The 21100-nt window shown below is 40.1% G+C and overlaps 3 protein-coding genes across 13 annotated transcripts in view; 1 reads left to right on the top strand and 2 right to left on the bottom strand.

The window, feature by feature from the left end:
• Positions 1-7659, bottom strand: part of utp20 (UTP20 small subunit processome component) — a 39894-nt gene extending 32235 nt beyond the window's left edge. The window contains exons 1-13 of one of the 2 annotated variants that reach the window (XM_028019946.1): positions 7448-7659; positions 7212-7292; positions 7065-7131; positions 6051-6183; positions 5756-5944; positions 5180-5261; positions 4956-5093; positions 3939-4094; positions 3721-3861; positions 2662-2796; positions 2500-2577; positions 2244-2422; positions 1091-1216 (exon numbers count right to left, since the gene is read on the bottom strand). In XM_028019946.1, coding sequence (XP_027875747.1) covers positions 1091-1216; positions 2244-2422; positions 2500-2577; positions 2662-2796; positions 3721-3861; positions 3939-4094; positions 4956-5093; positions 5180-5261; positions 5756-5944; positions 6051-6183; positions 7065-7131; positions 7212-7292; positions 7448-7498 — 1556 coding nt within the window. In that variant the 5' untranslated portion in view covers positions 7499-7659. The remainder of the gene's footprint in view (positions 1-1090; positions 1217-2243; positions 2423-2499; positions 2578-2661; positions 2797-3720; positions 3862-3938; positions 4095-4955; positions 5094-5179; positions 5262-5755; positions 5945-6050; positions 6184-7064; positions 7132-7211; positions 7293-7447) is intronic. The other variant, XM_028019947.1, reaches the window with a different exon arrangement.
• Positions 7660-9904: 2245 nt separating this feature from the next.
• On the top strand, positions 9905-19830 carry slc5a8 (solute carrier family 5 member 8). The gene is made up of 17 exons (XM_028021028.1): positions 9905-10367; positions 10447-10566; positions 11553-11618; positions 11721-11772; positions 11883-11950; positions 12346-12384; positions 12708-12823; positions 13781-13921; positions 14002-14131; positions 14218-14306; positions 14424-14533; positions 14626-14693; positions 14800-14886; positions 15144-15355; positions 15442-15542; positions 15628-15716; positions 15792-19830. Exons 1-17 carry the CDS (start codon positions 10137-10139, stop codon positions 15906-15908), a joined length of 1836 nt encoding a protein of 611 aa, XP_027876829.1. The 5' UTR covers positions 9905-10136; the 3' UTR covers positions 15909-19830.
• Positions 19714-21100, bottom strand: part of lrmp (lymphoid-restricted membrane protein) — a 31730-nt gene continuing 30343 nt past the window's right edge. For all 10 annotated transcript variants that reach the window (XM_028021016.1, XM_028021020.1, XM_028021021.1 and 7 more), the window contains one exon: positions 19714-20764. In XM_028021016.1, coding sequence (XP_027876817.1) covers positions 20622-20764 — 143 coding nt within the window. In that variant the 3' untranslated portion in view covers positions 19714-20621. The remainder of the gene's footprint in view (positions 20765-21100) is intronic.

Here is a 21100-nt window from a genome sequence, read left to right as displayed (position 1 = left end):
GAATTCTGGCAGAGAAAAACTACGAACGCTGCTTTGCACAGCTCCAGCTGTATGAAAAGCTAAATGCTGAACTCAAGCAAAGCATGCTGGACACAGAGATCGCAGAGCCGAAACAAAACAGTGAAAAAATGGTCTCAACAAGAGAAATAGCTGAGGATCAAACAGCCACTGTCAAAAATGAGATTTATCTGAATGAGGAGTTGCTCCCTAAACTACAAGTTACTGAAGCAGAGAAGGTCTTTGAAACACAACAAAACGCAGAGCAGCAAGTGGAGAAAAAGCTGTCTAGGAAAACTAGATATAAGAAAAGGAGAAAGGCAGCAAAGAAAGCTGCGATTGAGCTGGAAACCTGTGAAACTCAAGATTCTGGCAAAAATGCCAAGACTCTGGCACCACAAACTGTTGTAGAAACAAAAACAGAGAACCCCCAAACAGTGTTTCAGCAACAGGAGACACAACTTGCAGCTTCCTCCGAAATGCTGAACGATCAAGAGGTAAAAACTGTGAAAGAAGATGTTGTCCTGGCTGACAACATCTCTGAAGAGAATAACCCAGAGGAACCGATTTCACTGTGGAGGCGTTTTAAAAAGGCCATCAGTCCCTCTTGTCTGCGCCAATATAAAAACAGGAGAGGAAAGCAGCTACAGTAGATCTACTACAACATGGGTCTGTGGTATCTTAGATTTATCGGAGAGTTGGGGGCGAGGTGAGAGAACTCTGGGCCTGAATAATCAGTTTTGGTTTTCAATATAGCCTAGTTTCAGTTTTGGCCTGTGGAGTGGATTTATGAATGAAAATGATAATGGCATAATAAAGCAAGTTCGCCCTGCCCTCTCTACGACCAATACAATTTTTCATTTTGTAAAGAACACATAACACTGGACCAGGACGACATTTTAAATATGAAAGAATAAAAACACAACAACTACAAATAAAATTGAAATAATTACTATACACGATCAAAACCGTCTGTAAACAAAATTGCCCTCCAAAACATATCAATCGTGGAAATGGAAATTATTGAGCTCGTTTTAATTTATTACACGATTAATTGACCAACTGCTTATCGCGACAGGTTTCGTTGTTTTACCTGAGATGCGCCAGCAGGACCAGGGCGGCCCAGGGCAGCGACAGGTCAGAGACGGGGCACTCCTCTGGGAGTCTGATCAGGGACAGAACCAGCTCTGGAACCGTCTGCTGGTCTGCCTCCTTGCTGCTAACAGCAAAAAAAGATTGACTTTAATATACTTTATTAGGATTCCATGTGACAAAGGTCAAATGAAGGAAAATGATTCAAGGATTTTCAAAGAATTTTTTTTTTCCCACAAATAAAAAGTGTGCCATGGATATGAACTGAACTCGACCCCCTTTACTCTGATACCCCTAAATAACATCCACCATAAGCAATTCCCTCAGGCTACAGAGGTTTGTTAGAGAATAGTTGCGCACTTTGTTCCAGCTCATGCTAACACTTCACATAACCATAAACACACCATTGTTATTCCCAGCATCCTGCAACTAAGCATTATTTTTAGCTATTGATTAATCTATCAATTTATAACAATGAATACATTTTAAAAATTGCCACATTCTGCAGAGATTTTATTTAAGCTTCTTTTACACAATATTATAAATAAATAAAAAGATGCAACATTTTTTTTTTTTAAATTAACATTATATATTTAACTTTTCCTCATAGCAAAAGTTGATTAACAGGAGATTTTTTTCCAGAATTTGAACCAGGTGAATATAAAACTATACCATTTCATGAGTTTCGGGTAGAACGTGTTTAAAGATGAAGGTAATTCTTTATCTTAAATACAAAATGTATATAATTTTGTACAGTTCAGGCCTAATTAGTGCTCTGAGTGTATCGTTCTTTCATCAACTTGTCTCTTTCTGTGTCTATATGATCTAGTTAACAATTAATCGGTTATGAAATTAGCTGACGATTAATCCAGATTAATCCAATTAATTGATTACCAAATTAGCTGATGAATAATCACTGTTAATCTGATTAATCAATTACAAACTTAGTTGATGATTAATCATGTTTAACTCTTTATGTTGTGGGAATCATTTTCTTTAGGGACAGTAAAGTTAGTCAGTGATTAGAAGATTAATTAACAGAACAAGAAAGACCTCAACATACAACCTGGGCTTCGTTTTTTTTTTTTCTTTTTTACAAATATATAAAATCCTGATGATGGGACAGTTAGAAGCTTCTGGAAGTAATATCTCACCTGGTAATCTGACCGGTGAACAGAAGCGGGTAGGTTTCAAAGGCCATGGAGCCGTCGGTGGGGGGCGGGGCTTTGGCGAGGATCAGCTCGACCAGCGCGTGGAGAGCGCCGTGCCGCGACGGGGCGTCTCCACGTCCCAGCAACCCGGCGGCGAAGCGCAGCAGGCTGGGGAGGAAGAGCTGGGAGCGAATTCAGTCCGTAAGAGAGAGTGGACGGGAAACACAAGAGAGCGCTCAGGAAACCAGTGGAAACCCACCTGTTCAAACTGGTTCATGGTGAACATCTCCTTGCTGAACTCCAGGATCAGATCCTGCTGCAGCCTGCTGCCGAATATCTGGTGAGCAGACGGAGGAGATGAAGCAGATTTTAAGGCAGAAAGGGGGACGGGAACGTTGAGGTTTTAGGTTTGCTGCTGCACCTTGTGGACCGTTTGTTGGATGAGCGCGCTGGGCAGGTGGAGGTTCTCCCCAAGCAGCAGAGAGGAAACGATCTGGAGGAGGAGGCGGGAGCAGGAGGCTGACAGGGAGGAGCTGTCTATCAGCCGCACGCACATCTGAACATCAGACAGGCCAAGAAACAATCAAAACGTTTTACCTACATGGTTTGGAAAGGAGACATTTTCAGACCTTACAAGTAGGGCTGGCCAATTAATCGATTTTGTTGATTAATCAAATTGATCGGTTAATCAAATTTTTGGGTTTTGAAGATATAATTATTGGAGATTCTGAATTTCTTTGCAGCTGTGCATTCTGTGGGTTTCCACAGTTCAAAGTGATGTCAGCACACCCAGGGCGGCCATCTTGTTTGACAAGCGTGTTGTACAAATTCTGTTTATTTGGACTTTGGATTCAGATCAACTTTCTGACAAAATATTATGGTTAGACCCTGATTTATTTATTTTTTTAATTCCGAGAATAAAGTCACAATATTGCAAGAATACAGTCGTATGAGAATAAAGTCGAACTAACGTGAGAATAAAGTTTTACCTTTACCAGCATAGAGTCGGAATATTAGGAAAATTAAGTGGCAGAACTACAACATGAAAAATAGCAAAATTTAAAATAAGGATCTTTTAATCCTCATTTTCAGCAGCGGGATTTGAAACGATCGTGCAAACGACTGAATCTATGTGGAAGAAAGAACCGGACGGACTATGCTGGTCACGTCAGATATGAATAATTTTAGAAGATTTTTTTCTCAAAACATTTTCCTTGTAATTTTAGAATTTCTAATATTAAGACCTAATTCTCAGTTAAACAGAAATTCTTGTTCTGCATATTGAATACTTCAATTGACAGAAGGGATATTTGAAACAAAAGTCACTTATTGAAAATATTTTCTGTCCTTTTTAATTAATTTTTTAAAGAAAAGATAGCAAAAAAATAAATAAATAAATAAATAAAAATTTGAAGGTTATATTTTGAAGCCATATCGCCCAGCTCTGCTTATAAGCCGACCAATCCAAACGCTCCATAACCTCGCAGACTGTCTCCGGGTTGGTGACTTTAGCTCCGCCCCTGTGGGACACCAGGGTGTGGAGAACAAACAGCAGCCTCTCCAGCTGCTCCGCTGCCTCGTCCGTTTTCCCTGCGGCCTCCGACAGCTCCTCCACACTGACCTGAGACCGGAGGACAAGTGAATCCCAACTTCCAGTTCTAAACCACAGAGTGGATTTCTCTTTGCAACAGGTCTGACCTGCAGCGACTCCCATAGAACCAGGAAGTGCTCCTTGTCTACATAGCTGGCAGCTGCCTGGACCATGTGATCCAGAGCGTCCCTGACGGCGTTCCAAGGCAGAGAGACGCCCCGGCTGGTTGTGGGCCCGAGCTTCCGCCATGCAACAGGAAGAGCCTGAAGAGAGTCAAAATATGAGTCTTACTGCAGCTCTATAGATCAAATCACAGGTCAATGCATTTATCACATGCTGTTATGTTCTATTTACTCCACATTAAGGCATTTTCAGAACATGATGCAGAATACCATGAAAACGTCTTTAGGATTTAGTGCAGACTCACGTGGGCTGAAGACAAACAGCATGCCGCACTTTTTAGATTTTATATCTCAGAAATGTTAATAAAAATTTATTTTTTACAAATACATGATACTTGGTGTTGGTTTATTGCAACAGCAGAAAAAAAGACAGAAAAAGATTTAAATGAAATTCAATGATGTTTGTGAGCAACCTGACAATTTGTGAAAATGTTTTAAAAGTGGCGTAAGGTGACAATCATCTGGGTTTATTTTGCACTTATTTCACAGAAGAAAAAAAATAAAAACGTGCAACAGCGGCTTGGAAAAAAAAAGATTCAAGCTGTCAGAATGGCCTAGTCAAAGTCCAGGCTTGAAACTGTCTGACCCGATTGTGGTAGGATGTTAGGACGATCAATTAATGCCACCAATCAAACTGAGAAGAGTGGGAGCAGTTTCCTCCATGTTTGACGTTTCAGACAGGAAACGTCTGAAACGTTAAACAGCTTTATTACTAACCCTTTGGCCAGATTTAACAAGTATTGGTGAAACAATTTTATTATGCTTTTGTTTAATTAACATACTGAATCAGCTAGAAAGGAAGTCAGCGCAGGATGGCTGAAGAAAAAGAACCAGTAAGACATCAAAAATGTTCCTTTAGCTTGTCTGAAAGCGTATTTCCCCCTTAGATTTCAATCCCTTCTCGTCTCAAGCGCGAGAAATGAAGCTAAAAGCGTGACTTACTGTGGCGGCACAGGAGTGGAACATCTTCCGGACGCCTTTGCACATCTCGAAGAGCAGCTGACCCGCACCCTTCACCTTGTCAGGGTGCCGGTCCAGGTCGGAGAACATGTGATTCAGCAAAGCGTCGAGATCTGGAACCTGTCAACAAACAAAAACATAATAATACGTGGGTATTTAAAAAGAAAGAAAGCTACACAGTATTTGTGGAGGGCAAAGGGACCCACCTTTCTCATCAAGAAAGAGAAGCTCTCGGCTGCAAAGTTGCGGATGTGCTCTTTCTTGTGTGCCAGCAGTGTGCTGTAAAGACTGTGGAAGGAAGGCATCGCTTTAAAACAGTAAAGTCAACTGCTCAAATCTGCAAACAACAATCCCTAAAGGCTGCTGCAGAAACACACACATTGCTTTTAGAATAACGGTTAAATAGGAAAGTCAGGGGAAAGAAATAAAATGAGAATATTGTCATTTTGAGACCATTTTGAACTAAAATAATATGGTATAGTAACTCATATGTAAAGCAAAACTTTAATTTAACACTGGAACTAGAAAGAATATTAAATAACCAAAATAAACAAGCGATAGTTAAAACAACAATAATTTAAAATGTATTATGACCAAAATTGCATTTCAAAAAAGTAATAATGATTCAGTGTAGACAGGGGATACAGGCTAAAGTGGCAGGTTGTGCCCACTTTCATTTCTCAAAATGCCAACTTTAGAACAACATTAAATGAAAATGATTCATTTCGATTTGTCATGCAATTAAATGACTTATTGCTCATTATGAGAGGATTAATCATCACCTGTAAATGTTGGTCATGTCCTTCACCATGAGCCTCCACAGGTACTTGTAGAGGTAGGAGAGGCAGGTGAAAGCCCACTCCAGCACCTCCGTGTCCTTGGTGTCCAGCAGGGAGGTGAGGAGGAGGAAAAAGTCGGGGAAGTGTGGATAAAAGTCTGTCTGCAGGTCTCTGGCCAGCTGCACCACCAGACTGGAGAGAAGGAATAACAAAGGATTTTAAAAAAAGATGAAAATGTTGGTGTGTGGAACTTAAATGCACCTGATAAAATGTTGGATTGGGAGGGCGGAAAGCTTACTCCAGTAGGGGCTGGTAGGCCAAACTGTTCTTGACTCCCAGGTGAGTTTTCAGGCTTTCCACTATGGACTCCTGGTGGAAAACCAGCATGTTGAAGGACTGGCTTTTGTTCGACACCTCTTTTAAAAATGTAGCTGAGAAAAATGGAAGAAAAAAACAGAGAGAGACATCACCAGTTGCTGTTTCATTACAAATGTGCGCAAATACTTTTCTATATTCTATATAATGTTAAAAAAACCCAACACAATTTAGCAATTGCAGTGTTTCAATTAAGTAAGAAATTAAATTAAAGCCATGCGTGAATAAGCTTGTTCAAGACATAAAGTCATTCAAAAATAATGGCAACCGACGGATGTAAACAGTTGCATGAAATATATTCATAATCCCATCTGCCTATCAGCCATCAGAGGAGACGTCCTCTGATGGCTGATAGGTAGATGAACGCGTTTATCTCCTCTGAATAAGACAAAACGTTTTTGTGGACAAATAAGTTTTGTGGAAATTGTAGTCTGCCATATTACAGAAGAGCTTTGGATTTGGAATGACACACAACTTCGCAAAAAAACAAAAAACAAAAACAAACCATTGACGTCTCCTTACTACTTCCTGTTCTCTTTTTCGTCATTTTTGCCAGTAGTAACTTCCGGCTCTTGATCTCGTGACTCATGTTGTGATCTGATAAAAGTGTTTTCATTGGCTGAAAAACCACCTAATCCAAGCGCAAAACTGTTTTCATTGTTTTTTTAAATAAAGAAAAACGATGTTTTATTTTTCTTTTTTCAAAATTGGTGTTTCCATTAAGCAAATGTATTTTCATAATGTCAATTCAAGTTGGTTAATTCAGACGCAGCTAATGCCACATAAAAACACAAACCTTTAACTGCTCCTTATCGTTAGTAGTGAAACCTTATAGTGAAAATGTTCCCACCCTCTGTTGGTTTTCGACATAAAATACATCAAAGCGTGTGTTTGTAACCCAAAAATAGGAGTGCTGATGCATAGTAAACCTACTCACTGAAATGCTCTGTTAAGTTGAGGTCTCGCCATTTTGTTAGGCCCTCTGAAAAGTAAGTCTCTACCTCCTGTGAAGAGAGCAAAAAGCTGCAGTCAGATTAGAAACGGTGGAGCTCAGTCAGACGGAGAGGAACTGTCGGGATCAAACCTCAGCGTAAGCTCCAGTTCTGTCGATTCGGTGGACGACATTAATGTTCACATTGGCGAGTCGTTCAGCAAATGTGAGAAACTGAAAAGGAATAAGGCAGAATTGAAAACAGAGATAAATGAATCTCGTTCAGCTTATTACGCCACAACTATACATATACATATATGTGTGTGTGTGTCAGGTCGACATTAAAAGCTGTATTAGCATCATGCTACGTCCAGTTCCCAGTCTCTCACCCTGTAGGTATTCTCGGATTTGTGATACGAAGACTTGGATTTCGTCTTCATTTTTGCTCGCTAGCAGAGGGCAATAGTATTCCGGAAGCAGATAAATATTTCACCGTGTTACACGGGCTGCAGTTTCTCTCTTTAGCTGCGGGTAATGCTACAACTGTTTACACACACGCCGACACATGGGAGCAGCCATGTTGGTCAAAGCATTGTGGGTAAAACAGAAGAAAAAAAAACACGCTCCTCGTGGCGGAAACGAAGATGATTAAGCAGAGAGCGCGCGACTCATACAATTTCCGGGTTCGTTTGTTGTTTCGCCGGTGTCTTTTTTCGTCTTTTTTTACACGAAGACACGGATTTAAAAGTTGCTTGTTAGTTTATGAGCATCTACTCATTTTTATGTGTCATTCTTACAGAGTCTGGATGTGAATTTGGTTCAGTAGGGTGTTGTTTTTAAGACCACAGTGTTCAGTATAGATGCACTAATCAGATGTTAATATCTTTCCAGATATTGAAAACAAAATCTAGATTCGGTATCGGTGACAATGTGACTGATCCACAGACATGAATATGGACGGATCCAAGAGGATAGATCTAGTCAAGTCTAATTCTATGCTTTGTTATTTATTTCACACTTTCTGAACCATGTCAAAGAAGGTTTTGAGTGTGTTGTACTGTAGAGTTATCAATACATTGACATTTGTGTACATTTTGGTCTGTGTTTATATATATATATTTTTTTAATTCAGTCAATTCAGCTCTGACTTTCTTTATCGGATCGGTATCTAAACTATACTAAACTTCAGGTATCTGTATCTCGCTACCGGAAGTGAGAAAAGGGGATCGGTGTAATTTAAAAATTTTTTTAATAATTTTTATTTTTTACTTCTAATCATGTAAAGCACCTTGAATTGCCTTGTTGCTGAAAATATACCTTTGTGTTATTTATGGTCAGAGTGGTTTTGGTCTTGTGATCCATTTTTTGCTTCATCCAATACTTATAGTTGAATCATGAACATTGACTTTGGCTGTGGTAGGTGAGGCCTGCACTGCTATACATGTTGCTTTGGGTTGCTCTGTGTGTGGATGTGTGTGTGTGTGTGTGTGTGAGTCACTGATGAGCAGGTGGGTCAGCCACTAAGGGAAGGTTCACCACTGTTACATGTCTCCTACATTTACAGATAATGACTCACTGTGTTTCACCAGAGCCCCAAATATTTAGGAACAGCTGTGGAACCCTGATGAAGGATCGGTCGCTTGGTCTTTCCTCTGTTTTTAAATTTCTTTAGATATTTAAAAACAGAGAATATCTGTTTTCTGCAACTACACACCAAAAAGAGGTGTGTGTATTTGCCTCTTTTGTTGTTTTAGATTTTTCTCAGCCTGTTTTATGTCATCAGACATTTTCATCTTTCAAATATATTATAATTGCTTCGAAACATTAAAACGTGCCTAAAAGATGTGGGGGGGGATCTCTACAACACTTTTGTATTTTTCAAACGCTTCCATTTTCAGTTCTGCATATTTAAAACAGCAACAACAACAGAAACATGTGCTCAATCTTCTATTAAAATTTCAAAGGCAAATTCTGTAAAACCCCCAAAAAACATCAGTTTGCATCCTCCAGGTTTGACAGGACACAATGGCAAGAGAAGAAAAAGACTTTTCATGAAAGGAATGTGGGTAAATTGCATCTTTAAATTGAATTTGAGGGAGTGTAGTTTTTTTTCCTGAAAACACACATTAACCACAGACGTTACAAAAACAAAATAATAATAACTGTGTGGTTTCTTTTGTATTCAATGCCTTTTAAATGCAGCAAGAGTTTTGGCTGCGACGGATCAAAATGTGGAGAAATATTTCCATGGATAATAGAAGTTTTGGCTCTGAATAGCACACCTTTGTTTAGTTTAACTTTGAAATTCTTTTCAGATTGAAAAGTCGCACATGAAGCACGCAAAATCATATTTGCGCTTACATAAAAAAAAAAAAAAATCATTTAAAAAAATCCAGTTACTGGGAATAGCGTGTTTTCCACTAATTAATCTACTTGATTCCGGACACACACGCTTAATCCAGTTTTGTTTTGTTTTTGCACATTCCAAAATATCTGAAGAAATCTTAAGTTTACTCAACTGAGTCGTCTGACTCCTGGTTGCTTATCAGCTGCTACGGGAACACCGCGGTCTGGGATAAGACATGACAATGAAGCAGGAGAAAACAGATGGGAAATGGCGCAAATAACTACAAAACGTGTCTTTTTTGTCATTGCTTGGGGGGGAAAATTCCTTAAAAAATAATAAACGCAGGTAGAAAGGCTCACAAAAATATTTGAACTTTGATTATTATTTTTTTTTGATATCGCAAATATTTCTTGACCTGTTGGCTACACATGAACTCTTTCTCACTCACCCCCCCTCTCTCTCTCACACACACACACACACACACACACACACACCTACTCATGCACACACACTCGCTCACATAAAAGGTTTCGGTCTGTGGCCCTGCTCTCAGCTCAGTGTTGAGTGAGCAGGTGATGTGCCAGGACTTCCATTTATCCACAGAGGACTGCCTGTTTCTCAACAATAATAATTTTAAAAAAAAAAACCCACACACCTGGGAGGAGCTGAGTTGCTTTCTAAGCAGATTGTTTAAAAAAATACAATAAAAAACAGAAAGAAAGAAAAAAAGAATGTCAGGGAGCTCTGTAGCCGGCTCTTTTGCTGTAGCAGACTATGTGGTTTTTGCGGTCATGCTGCTGGTGTCCGCCGCCGTCGGGGTCTACTTCGCCTGGACGGACAGGAGACAGCGCAGCGCCGGGGACTTCCTGACAGGGGGCCGCAGGCTGACCGCGCTGCCCGTCTCCATGTCCCTGTCTGCCAGCTTCATGTCGGCCGTCACGGTGCTGGGGAACCCCGCCGAGGTGAGGCAAGGCGGGACGGACGTGTTCAGGAAACGGCTTCGTCCTCCGTCGTCCTTAACAGGTTCCAACTCGTGTGCAGGTGTACCGCTACGGAGCCAGCATCGCGTTTTACGCCATCTCCTACGTTGTCACAATGCTGCTGACCTCCGAGGTCTTCCTGCCGGTCTTCTACAAGCTGAGCATCACGAGCACGTATGAGGTCAGAGTGGTTGGGCTCGTGGTGTTTTATAATTCTTTGTAACCCGTGTAGCTCGCTCGTGTTCTTAAGTGAAACGTTCAAAGGCCTTACAGGACTTGGAATTATCGAAACATGTTTTGTCGCTGCATTTCTTATTCAACTTAGAGTCTGCTGTAAGGGAAAGTTGTTTTATGATTTAATAAAACGAAACAAACAAAAAAAGTAGCTTATAAATGTTAGCTGTCTAGAACAAGGTTCAGAACCAAATGGTAATTGTGTTTTTATATGTTTTCAGAACATAATATAGAATTTAGTCAAATTGTGGGAAAGATTTAAGTTGTTTTTATGACATTTTGTCTTCCAAATTAATAATAAAAACAATTTAACTAGGGGCACCATGTGACTTAGTAGTAGATTGGGTGTATCATAAATGAAGGATATAGCCTAGTTGTTGTTGAAAAGTTTCTAATATTCTCTAAATTTTGATTGTTCACAAATTTGGCTTCTTTTTCCCCCCTTTTTTAAAAAAAAAGTTTGTCTAAGTTTAAGATGGTCATAATACAACGAAGCACTATTTTTTAAAAGTAGAATAATAGGGTTTTCTTTTGTCTCAAACTGCATTTTGCAGACAAATGTTTTGGGGTTTTGATCCAAAGATTCATTTTGATGTCTGATTTTTCAAGTTCCCAGTCGGAATAACAACAAAAAAACAAACAACAAAAAAAAAGTGTGGGGGGGAGTGACATTGTGGAGCCCACAATGTCACTCTGTCTCTTCCATTTGTAACATTTGATCATTTTCGGCATTCAAGCCTGTTTTATACTGACCCAAATCTCATTATTTCTCAGGGTCATGACACTGGGGGGTTTTGTTCGGGTCCCAAACAGACCCGGGTGTTGCACAGAGGGGGGACAATGGGTGAACTAAAACAACTGCAAACCCTGGGAGGGTGAATGTTGGGATGTTAAAAGTCATATCTTCTTTCTTTTGGATCTGTTTCCATCTAGTACCTGGAGCTGCGTTTCAACAGAGCGACCCGTCTGATGGGAACCATGCTCTTCATTGTTCAGACAGTGAGTGTCGGGCCAGTGAGCACGTAATTACAGCTCACTCTGGGTAATAGCACAAACCTGTCCTCCTGCCGGGGGATTTTTTTTGTTTTGTTGCTGTTATAGATTCTTTATACCGGAATTGTCATCTACGCTCCGGCTCTCGCTTTGAACCAAGGTATGCGGTCAGATTCTTGAGCCGTTCTTAGCCCTTCTTGGCTTCGTCCAGATGACTGACCGTAGTTTCATGACCCCCCCACCCTCGCCTCTCTCTCTCTTCCGCTGCAGTGACTGGTCTGGATCTGTGGGGCGCCGTTATTTCAACGGGAGTGGTCTGTACCTTTTACTGTACAATGGTGCGTATTGAAACAAGCAAGTTAATGTAAGAAAAAAAATCAATAAATGACAAAGATAACAAAAGTCAAATGATGGCCATTATAGACAGAATAAAAGAGAAGTAAGTTTCTGGGGGAAAAAAAATCTATATTATTATATTATTAATCTCAGAAATGATTAAGGAAATTTCTACATTTTAGATCGATCTCAAACATTTTGGAGAAAGTTTTGAGTTTCAAAAGTGGAAAATGTGAGACTTTGACATTTTTGAAACGTTCTTGTTTTTTCTACAAAATGTTTTAGATATATATTTTTTTGGCGGAAATTCACTCCTTTTTTTTCTGTCTACATTGGACCCAATGCTTCTTCGTCCACAGCTAATTTACAAATGTGCTTGTGCTTTCCATTGGTGCAGGGTGGCCTAAAGGCAGTGGTGTGGACTGATGTAATTCAGGTGGGAATCTTTAAAGGAAAACAAAAAACACCCTAATAAAATAATATCAGACACATAAAGAAGTAACTTGACTATATATATAGAACGTGTCATATTGTTTGCTGGTTTTGGTTGTACCACAACTGTTGGACAAAGACTGAAACTTCCAATTGCTTTTGTCTTGCTACTTTTCCATAAGGTCGTATTAATGAAGAGCAGAATTTTGTGCTACTTTGTGATTGCCGATCAAGTATAATCCTAATAAAATACACCAAAGTAATGCAACAAAAAGGGCATAAATGTATTTGCAAAGCAATGTATAACAGCTCATTTTCTTCCTGCAGCTTGGTGTCATGCTTGCGGGCTTCCTCACCGTCATCATCCGGTCTGTAGTCTTACAAGGCGGAGTCATCAACATCATCTCTGACTCACAGCAGGGAGGAAGACTAAATCTTCTGGAGTGAGTATGGGAGACTAAATTGGTGGCCAGTGCACCAACTTGATGCACTGGCCACCAGTTAATACATCTCTACTGGGTCTGTGTATAAAATTGAAGAGTTCGACGTCTTTGCTGGATTACTTCAGCGAAGAAGAAACCTTAACTTGAAGCTTCCTCTATACACCTGTAATGTGAGTTTTGCTGACACAGAGTTTAAAAATATTGACTGATTGGGTGTGTAGTTGAGGTTTTCTGGTTTTACATGAGGATCATTCGCAGAAAGGGTGTTTATTGACTCATCTCTAGAGGCCTTTTCATTCACATAGCCGCTTATCAGCGGCAGAGTCCCGAGATCCTGCGCCAGAAAACCTAAGGACCCACTCACACGATGACGTATTCAGCCATGACCCTTGACTAACATCAAAGCCAGGCAGGTTGACAACATTTCAACTCTCATCTGAGAGGGTCCAAACATTGTTACTTGTTTATGGCACTTTAAAGCTTTATTGGATAATCATGAGGGAGATTTGAATTGTCTTGCCTCTACGTGTTGAGCTGCTCTAAAATGAGCTGTAATTAGATCCTAACATGTTAAAAGAAAGTACAGCTTTACATTTTTTTCTTTGTTCATTCTTGAATTAGAAGATTGAAAAATCCTCACTAACATACCATTGTGTCCTGCATTTTATCTAACAACAGAGTATCATCTGCGTAAACATGTAACCTGATTTTACTTGCAATGGCCATTGAAGACCCAAAATACATCTTCAAGCACAAGAGTATCAATGATTTTTGATAAACCTTTGTAGTTATGAAACCTGAATATAAATATCAACTGATATCTTCACAAATTATTTGACCTGATTCAACACCCGAGAGATTAGAAAACACAGTTAAGGAAAAGTTCATGGCAATCAACAAGCTATCTATAAATTTCAGGAAGATCCGAAGTAATCTCTTCGCTACTTTTCCCATCAGCTTTGATCCAAACCCGCTGAGGAGACACACGTTTTGGACTCTGTCTATCGGAGGGACATTCATTTGGCTCAGTATCTATGGAATCAACCAGGCACAGGTTCAAAGATACATCTCCTGCAAGAGCATGACTCATGCCAGACTGTAAGTTCTGCTCTCCAAAGGCACAAGTTCTTCGGAGTGGGTCGCTAGAGCTTTTCATCTGATGTTTCTCTTTGTTCTAGTTCCTTGTTCATCAACTTGTTGGGGCTTTGGTCCATTTTACTGAGCTCAGTGTTCGCAGGAATGTGTCTGTTCTCAGTCTATAAAAGTTGTGACCCTTGGACCACCGGACTTATTTCTGCTCCTGATCAGGTACGGGTCCATCAATGCATGAACCGATTGCTTTGTGTATGTGTGTCAAGTCTCCAATGACGATGGATCTTTTGATGACACCCTAGCTGATGCCATATCTGGTGATGGACATCTTGGGCGGCTATCCTGGCCTTCCTGGACTGTTTGTTGCGGCAGCTTACAGCGGTTCTCTGAGGTTCATAGCTATCTTTGAAAGCTCAGATATACACACATTTATTTTCTTGTGTTGACTACAGCCTCTTTCTTTGAGTTTGTCTTACATGTCCTATGTGTTATGTGTTTGTATCCTCAGCACTGTGTCTTCCAGCATCAATGCACTTGCCGCAGTGACAGTTGAGGACATCATAAGACCGTACACCAACTTTTCGGAAAAGCGCCTGACGTGGCTATCAAAGGGAATGAGTGAGTGGATAATTGCTTGCCCATAATAAAACAAGTTGGGAGTTGAAAACTTTGATCGCCAACATGAAAGGCTTTCCCATTGTTGTCTGCAGGTTTTTTCTATGGGATTTTATGCATTGGAATGGCGGGACTGGCCTCTTTTATGGGAGGAATCTTGCAGGTAGCAATCTGCCCAAGCAGTTTTTATTGGTTTAATTATGCCAAGACATGTGTCAGATGGTTCGTGGTTTATAATAAGAACAGTTTGTATGATATCCTTTAAACAGGCAGCCGTCAGTATTTTTGGGATCATTGGTGGCCCTTTGCTTGGCTTGTTCACACTGGGGATTTTATGTCCACTGGCCAACTCTAAAGTAAGTCTGCTTTCATGTAGATGTAGCCTTTTGGTATTACACTTCTAGTAAACCATCGGTCTGAAGTCAGTGTTTAAAATGACATTATCTTAGATGTCTTGTGGTTTCTTAACGTCATTTGTGCCCTCTCCTATGAAAGGCTACCTTATTGTTCTGTCTTCCAGGGAGCTTTATCAGGCCTTTTGTCAGGCATGTGGTTTCTGTACGTCATTTGTGCCCTTTCCTATGAAAGGCTACCTTACTGTTCTGTCTTCCAGGGAGCTTTATCAGGCCTTTTGTCAGGTATGGCGTTATCTCTTTGGGTGGGCATTGGAGCTCAGATATACCCTCCGTCCAATGCCTTGAGTCAACCTCTACCTCTATCCACCGATGGATGCAATTTCACTACAGCCCATGGCTCGAATTGGACCTCCAGCGCTTTACCAATCCAGAACTTCACATCAGTGGCACCAGTGCACCACCATGACAAGTAGGTGTTTGAAAATGTTGGTCTCTGACTCTCCAGTTTGGCTCAACTTACTTTCACAACATTTACGTGAAATGTTCTCTCACCAGGTCCGTGCTGACCGAACTGTACTCTCTGTCCTATCTGTACTTCAGTCCATTGGGAACCATCACAGCGATCGGCGTAGGACTGGTTGTCAGCGTCTTGACAGGCAAATTGATCTTTCTCTCAAGTCAACTTTTATCTTTTACCAAGACTTTGTGATGCTCATTTTTGTCTGTTTTTGTGCATTCAAGGAGGCTGCAACCTCAAAGTGGAGCCAAGGCTTATCTTAAAGAAGGAAGACACAACCATTTACCATTTCATCAAAATGTTTACAGGCAGAGTGAGTACTGCTGCACTGAAAAAAAAAATTATACCCAAGCTCTTATGAGATGCTGAACTTCTGTGTCCTGTTTAGATCAAGCGTCGAAGTGGACATCTGGACCTGAAGAAGGACAGAGAGATGACCTTTGGCAATGCTAATCCCGCTTTTAGCGATTTTGAGCTGGACCTTGCAAAAAGAGGACTTTCTTGATATAAAGAAACCAATGTTTGGTCAACAATTTGTTTAATTATTTTTGTCTAGTCTCATCAAAAGGAATGCCAGTAAAGAATGAGAGAATATATAGGATTGGTAGCAACTGTAATTATATTTGCTGAAAGCCTTGGTTTCCGGGGTTCTTTTGTACAATTTAGAGAGCTTGTACCTTCCATTTGTACAAAATGTACATAATTCAAGCACTGTTTCACAGACTGGCCAAAGTGTTACAGCTTAGAGCAAGGGTCTCAAACTCCAGTCCTCAAGGGCCGCTGTCCTGCCATTTTTAGATGTGCCACAGGTACAAAACACTGGAATAAAATGGCTTAATTACCTCCTCCTTGTATAAATCAGTTCTCCAGAGCCTTAATGACCTAATTATTCTATTTGGGTGTGGTGCAGCAGAGGCACATCTAAAAGTTGCAGGACAGTGGCCCTTGAGGACTGGAGTTTGACACCGGTGGCTTAGAGAGTTATCGCCAAACTAGTGCGTGTTTGAGAGAAACCATACCTATTCCTCAGCAAGCTTACTCAGTGTACCTGTCAAGAAGGCTTTGATAAGGTACAAAAATACTCTGTTGGACAGCTTGTTTCATACTACTGCCATTCAGACTAGGTTCTGTACACAAGGACTTCTGGTGACATTAGGAGATCGTCTGAATGAACAGTTTTATGTTGATTGTGAGCAGACACACTGGGTAAAAACAAAAAGAAAGACCTGCCTAAGAACTGGGCAGGTTACATATAAACTTCTTTGCTTGTCTCCAGGTCTTGGTGATCTATCTAGAATGATCATGTCACCTATTGCAATGTGTCCTCAGCAACCCTGTAAAGTGACAGGCCAGTTTGTCTTTCTTTAGCCCAATGAAACCGTCTGCCAGATATGTTTTTGTGATTCAAGACATTTCCACTCTGTTATGTAATTTGATGATTGTACAATGACTGAATATTCCATAAAGGGATTGAGAAACCCAGATCATCCTCACTCCCTTTATAGGTTTACCTAATGCGTTGATGAACTCAAAAGAATAACCAGCTCTCCAACAGCAGGAGTGTACAGGTGTGTTTTATCACAACCCCAAGTTGGGAAGAACATCTGCATTGACCTTTGCCCTTAGATCAAATGGATATCTCAATGCAGATGATTTTTTCCCTTCATAATCCCATCTAGTTTGTGAAGTGCACTAAACCTTCCTGCAACAAAACACTCCACTGGTTTACCTTAAAGAACTGACATATTTGTAGAGAGAAATCTCAATTTAAATATTCTTGGTATCTGGATATTGACTTCTAAGAGCCAATATATATTTTTTGTTCTCCACTTTCACACACAAATAGTCATTTCATTCATGAACTGAGGTAGGGCTGAGAGAGCAGATTATGAGGTGAATGGCGCCATCTGCTGGATGATAACGACTCTGCAACAACCAAGTTTTTAAAATTTATTTATTTTTTTATGGATGGAACTTCTTTACATGCCATAAATTAGAATTAGCCACGACAACCACCATAACTGTAAAATCATGCTTGTTTCATTTAGGTAGCACTCTGATCCGTTGCTACTTCTAGATAAAATATTTTGGAATAAAGTTTTACCCCCAAAATAAAAAAAACTTTTTGTTGCATATCTCAATCCAATAATACACCCAGTAACTTCTTCCCTAAACGTAGATTTATTCTCAACCATAAAATCTCCCTAAACCTTGACTTTATTTATTTATTTAAATATTTAGCTTAATTTTGGTTGCTGACCAAATGTCATAATTGGTCCTGGTTGTGTATTTGGGAGAAATCAGAAATTCAATTTAAGCTAAATCCCAGGCTAAGCCATCCTGTCCCTAAAAAGTTCACAAATAGGGAAATTAAAAACAATAAATCACCTAAACAAGCTAAAAAAAAAATCTGATAACTCATAAATTGCATTCATGAGATAAAGGAATAAAATACATAGGTATATGATAAATATTTAGAAGTTTTTTTTGTTATTTTTTTACCTCCAAAGGGTTAATTTTCAACAAACATGAGTGTCATGAATCAGACTACAGCTCAGATAACTCATTTTGCTGCCAATTTGCAAACACTGGCTGAATTTGTTTTGAATTTTATTTATAATAAATACCAATAAATCATGCATATCCTGTCATATTGTTCCTGAATGGAATAAACAACTGCTGATCTTCAACAGATGTGTCAACCCCCCCCTTTAAAAAAAAAAAAGAAACACAAGTTACACCAGGATTTAGTTGCATGGCTCAGTGTTTACAGCTTGTTTGTCCTCAGAGTGCAAAGAAGGAACTGTGGAATAAATTCAAATTTAGAAAATTTGAAACCAAGATCCCCGCCCCCCTCAAAGCCACATTTCAGGACCCCACCACAGAAACATGGCCAGGTTCCCCTTTACATTTGCTTGCTCCTTCTCGTGGACCATGTGGAATGTCGAATGGGACATTCAGAGCTCTTCCGCACACCAACACAACATCACTAAGCTGTGCGCATGCAAATTATTACCAGCAACATGTCTGGTTCAGTTTTGTAACTTCTGCTTTGGCGCTACAATTGTGTGCTGTTTTACAATTTGACATTTACATCAACACGAGAGGGAAAAGGGACATCCTTTTTCAAATAGGGAAGTGCATTAAAAAGCTGGCTCCATGTTGCAAATTATTGGCTTGTTGGTTAATACACTGCCCTGTAAAAGTGTTCATGCTCCTTGAGCTTTTCCACCTGAACTAGACCAAAGAAAAGTAGTGCATCAATGTGAATCAAAGAAATAATTTCGTGCTAGAAACACAACAGGTCAGGGGTAAAGTTGTTGAGGTGTTTGAAGCTGGGCTTAGTTATGAAAACACATCATAAGATATGAACATCTTACAAAGCACAGCTTAAACCCGTCAACTGAATATGGCAACAATACCCAGAAATGGCCATACAAGGGCAAAGAGATAATTTTTCAGAGAATCGCAGCCTTGAGGCCCATAACTGGAGGAGCTGCATGGACACACAGCTCAAAAAGAGAATCTGTCGAGAGGAAAGCAGTCAGTCATGCACTGGGCAAATGCAGCCTCTATGGATGAGTTGTGAGAAAACTGTAAGAAGATCACCAAGAAGTTTGCCACGAGCTCTAAAGAGGATAAAGAAAGCATGGTGTTCTGGTTCGATGAGACCAAAATTTAGTTTTTGTTCCTATAGCCAAAACTCCGTGGCATTAAACGACCACTGCAGGACAATGCTATCCTGGCCATAGCATTGCTTGAGTTGTGGCAGTGGTGCGCAGTGCAGAGATGGAACAGGGAAGATGGTTAAGATTAACCTTGAGAACCCCTGCCCCCCCCCCCCCAAAAAAACCCTATAAAATCTACAAAAAATTACATTTGGATTGAATTTAAATGAAAACCACCATTTTGAGATTTTTGTTTGTAAAAACATATCACCTTCCTTCACACTTGTGCACAAATTTCTATCAATCTCGTGAAATCCAGAGAAAATCAGTTGAAGATTTGTGTTGCCATGTGACAAATGACAGCAGTTTGCATGGCATTAATACTTCTGCCAGGCATTTCAGCTGGGAGGAAAGAAGAGAGATTAAAATAGACCGAAACAACTGAAGTACTGCATCATTAATTCCATATTCCAGGTGTGTGAGCGTCTTTTGAGGATGGATTTCCTATGGCCAGAAACTTCCATTATGGCTTTGTTAAAACCTTCTCCCTTCCAGAAGCCTGGTTGATTTATAAATGGTGGTATTAGGCTAATGCACTGACACGTGTATGAATGTTAAATTTACACTGGGATGCAGAACGCATTTCATTGCAGAATAGGCTACTTTATTTGTGCAAAGATCCATGCATCCCTTTTTGGGACATACAAAAGTGTATTCAATTGAAAACTGTGGGAGCCACAGAAAGAAATAAAGTAAAAAGAAATTAAGTTGGTGTTCAAACTTAAAAAGACAAAACAAAACAGTGTTGAACCTTAAAAAAAAAAAAGGAAAAAGGTTTGTCCTAAATCCATAACAATTACAATACCAGTACATACCTGGTGATGTTTAGCTTTGAGGTAAAAAGATTCATCTCTCTCCACTCAAAGCTAATAATTGTATACATTTCAAATAAAATAAAATAAACCCATAGCCAGTGTTTGTAGACTTTAGCTTATATGAACAGTATAGCCAAGTCAACCGTTATGTTCTGATACCAGAAAGTTAAATAAAAAAAAAAACTATTAAAACATTTGTAGTCTTCTTAACTTTAAGCAAATGAAATGTGTTTCAACACACTTGTGCCATCATTCCTCATAATTGACATAATCGGTCAGTGCTATGCCAGCTGCTTTTGACACATCGTGATTTAAGTGAATGCTGTTTTCAGCAGCACTGATCAAAACCTTCATGTTTTCAGGTTGCCCCGTGGTAAAAACACTGGTCAGCACAACCTCTCCTGTAAACACAGAGACGAGCAGAAACACAGACTAAATGAGCAAACATGATCCGATACATAAAAATCTTCTGTAGGGTTGACCATCCTCCCAGCCCCAAGGCCTGGCCTGTACTGTTAATGCAACTCTTGATTCAGGAATATTCAGGCACCAGTAAACGTCCCATCAGTCTCTGCTCAGGAGTGGTAAACTGTCCGTCATCCCCACGCTGGTGCGAGGAGACGTACTGCAGAGGGGATGAGGGGCTCAAGAACCACCCGCCTCACAGTACATCATCTACACAGGTGGTTGTCCGTTATGCCGGAGCCCAGTGTAAGGCCACAGCAGCTGCTGGATGGTCATCCAAGAGTCTCCTGTCCCCACCGGCGCTGCGTCGACTGCTGGCTGCGTCACCAAACTGAACAGGAGTGCAAGAAGGCCTGCGTGTAATACAAAGTGGGAGGTAAGGCTTTGGATTTTATATTTCAGGATAGGCATTTTAGCCCATTAACATATAAGCTTGGTAAAACAGATGAAAAACACAGAAAGAACTTGGAGTTTAGGGAGATTCAAAGGAAGAAATGTAGTAAGATTCCTCCATGTAGGTAAAAGTGACTTATTTTGGCACGCACAAAAGCACAGCAGTCACCAAACTCTTTCCTTTACAACTAATAAACAGTTTTCCTGGGACAAGTTGTTTCTCCACCATTAGGACGTTGAGAAGCTGGTACATGAGCATGGCTGACTGGTCCTGATTGGTCGTTTCTGACCGGGAG

Source organism: Xiphophorus couchianus, chromosome 6 (genome assembly GCF_001444195.1).
Source record: "Xiphophorus couchianus chromosome 6, X_couchianus-1.0, whole genome shotgun sequence".
Taxonomy (NCBI): Eukaryota; Metazoa; Chordata; class Actinopteri; order Cyprinodontiformes; family Poeciliidae; genus Xiphophorus; species Xiphophorus couchianus.
Note: the sequence above shows the minus strand (reverse complement) of the source record. Positions and strands in the feature narration are given on the sequence as shown.

Coding starts and splice junctions, on each gene's coding strand:
- slc5a8 (XM_028021028.1), top strand. CDS start 10,137: ATGTCAGGGAGCTCTGTAGCCGGCTCTTTTGCTGTAGCAGACTATGTG. Junction 11,951..12,345: donor GTACCTTTTACTGTACAATG/GTGCGTATTGAA, acceptor CCATTGGTGCAG/GGTGGCCTAAAGGCAGTGGT. Junction 14,534..14,625: donor GTGGCTATCAAAGGGAATGA/GTGAGTGGATAA, acceptor TGTTGTCTGCAG/GTTTTTTCTATGGGATTTTA.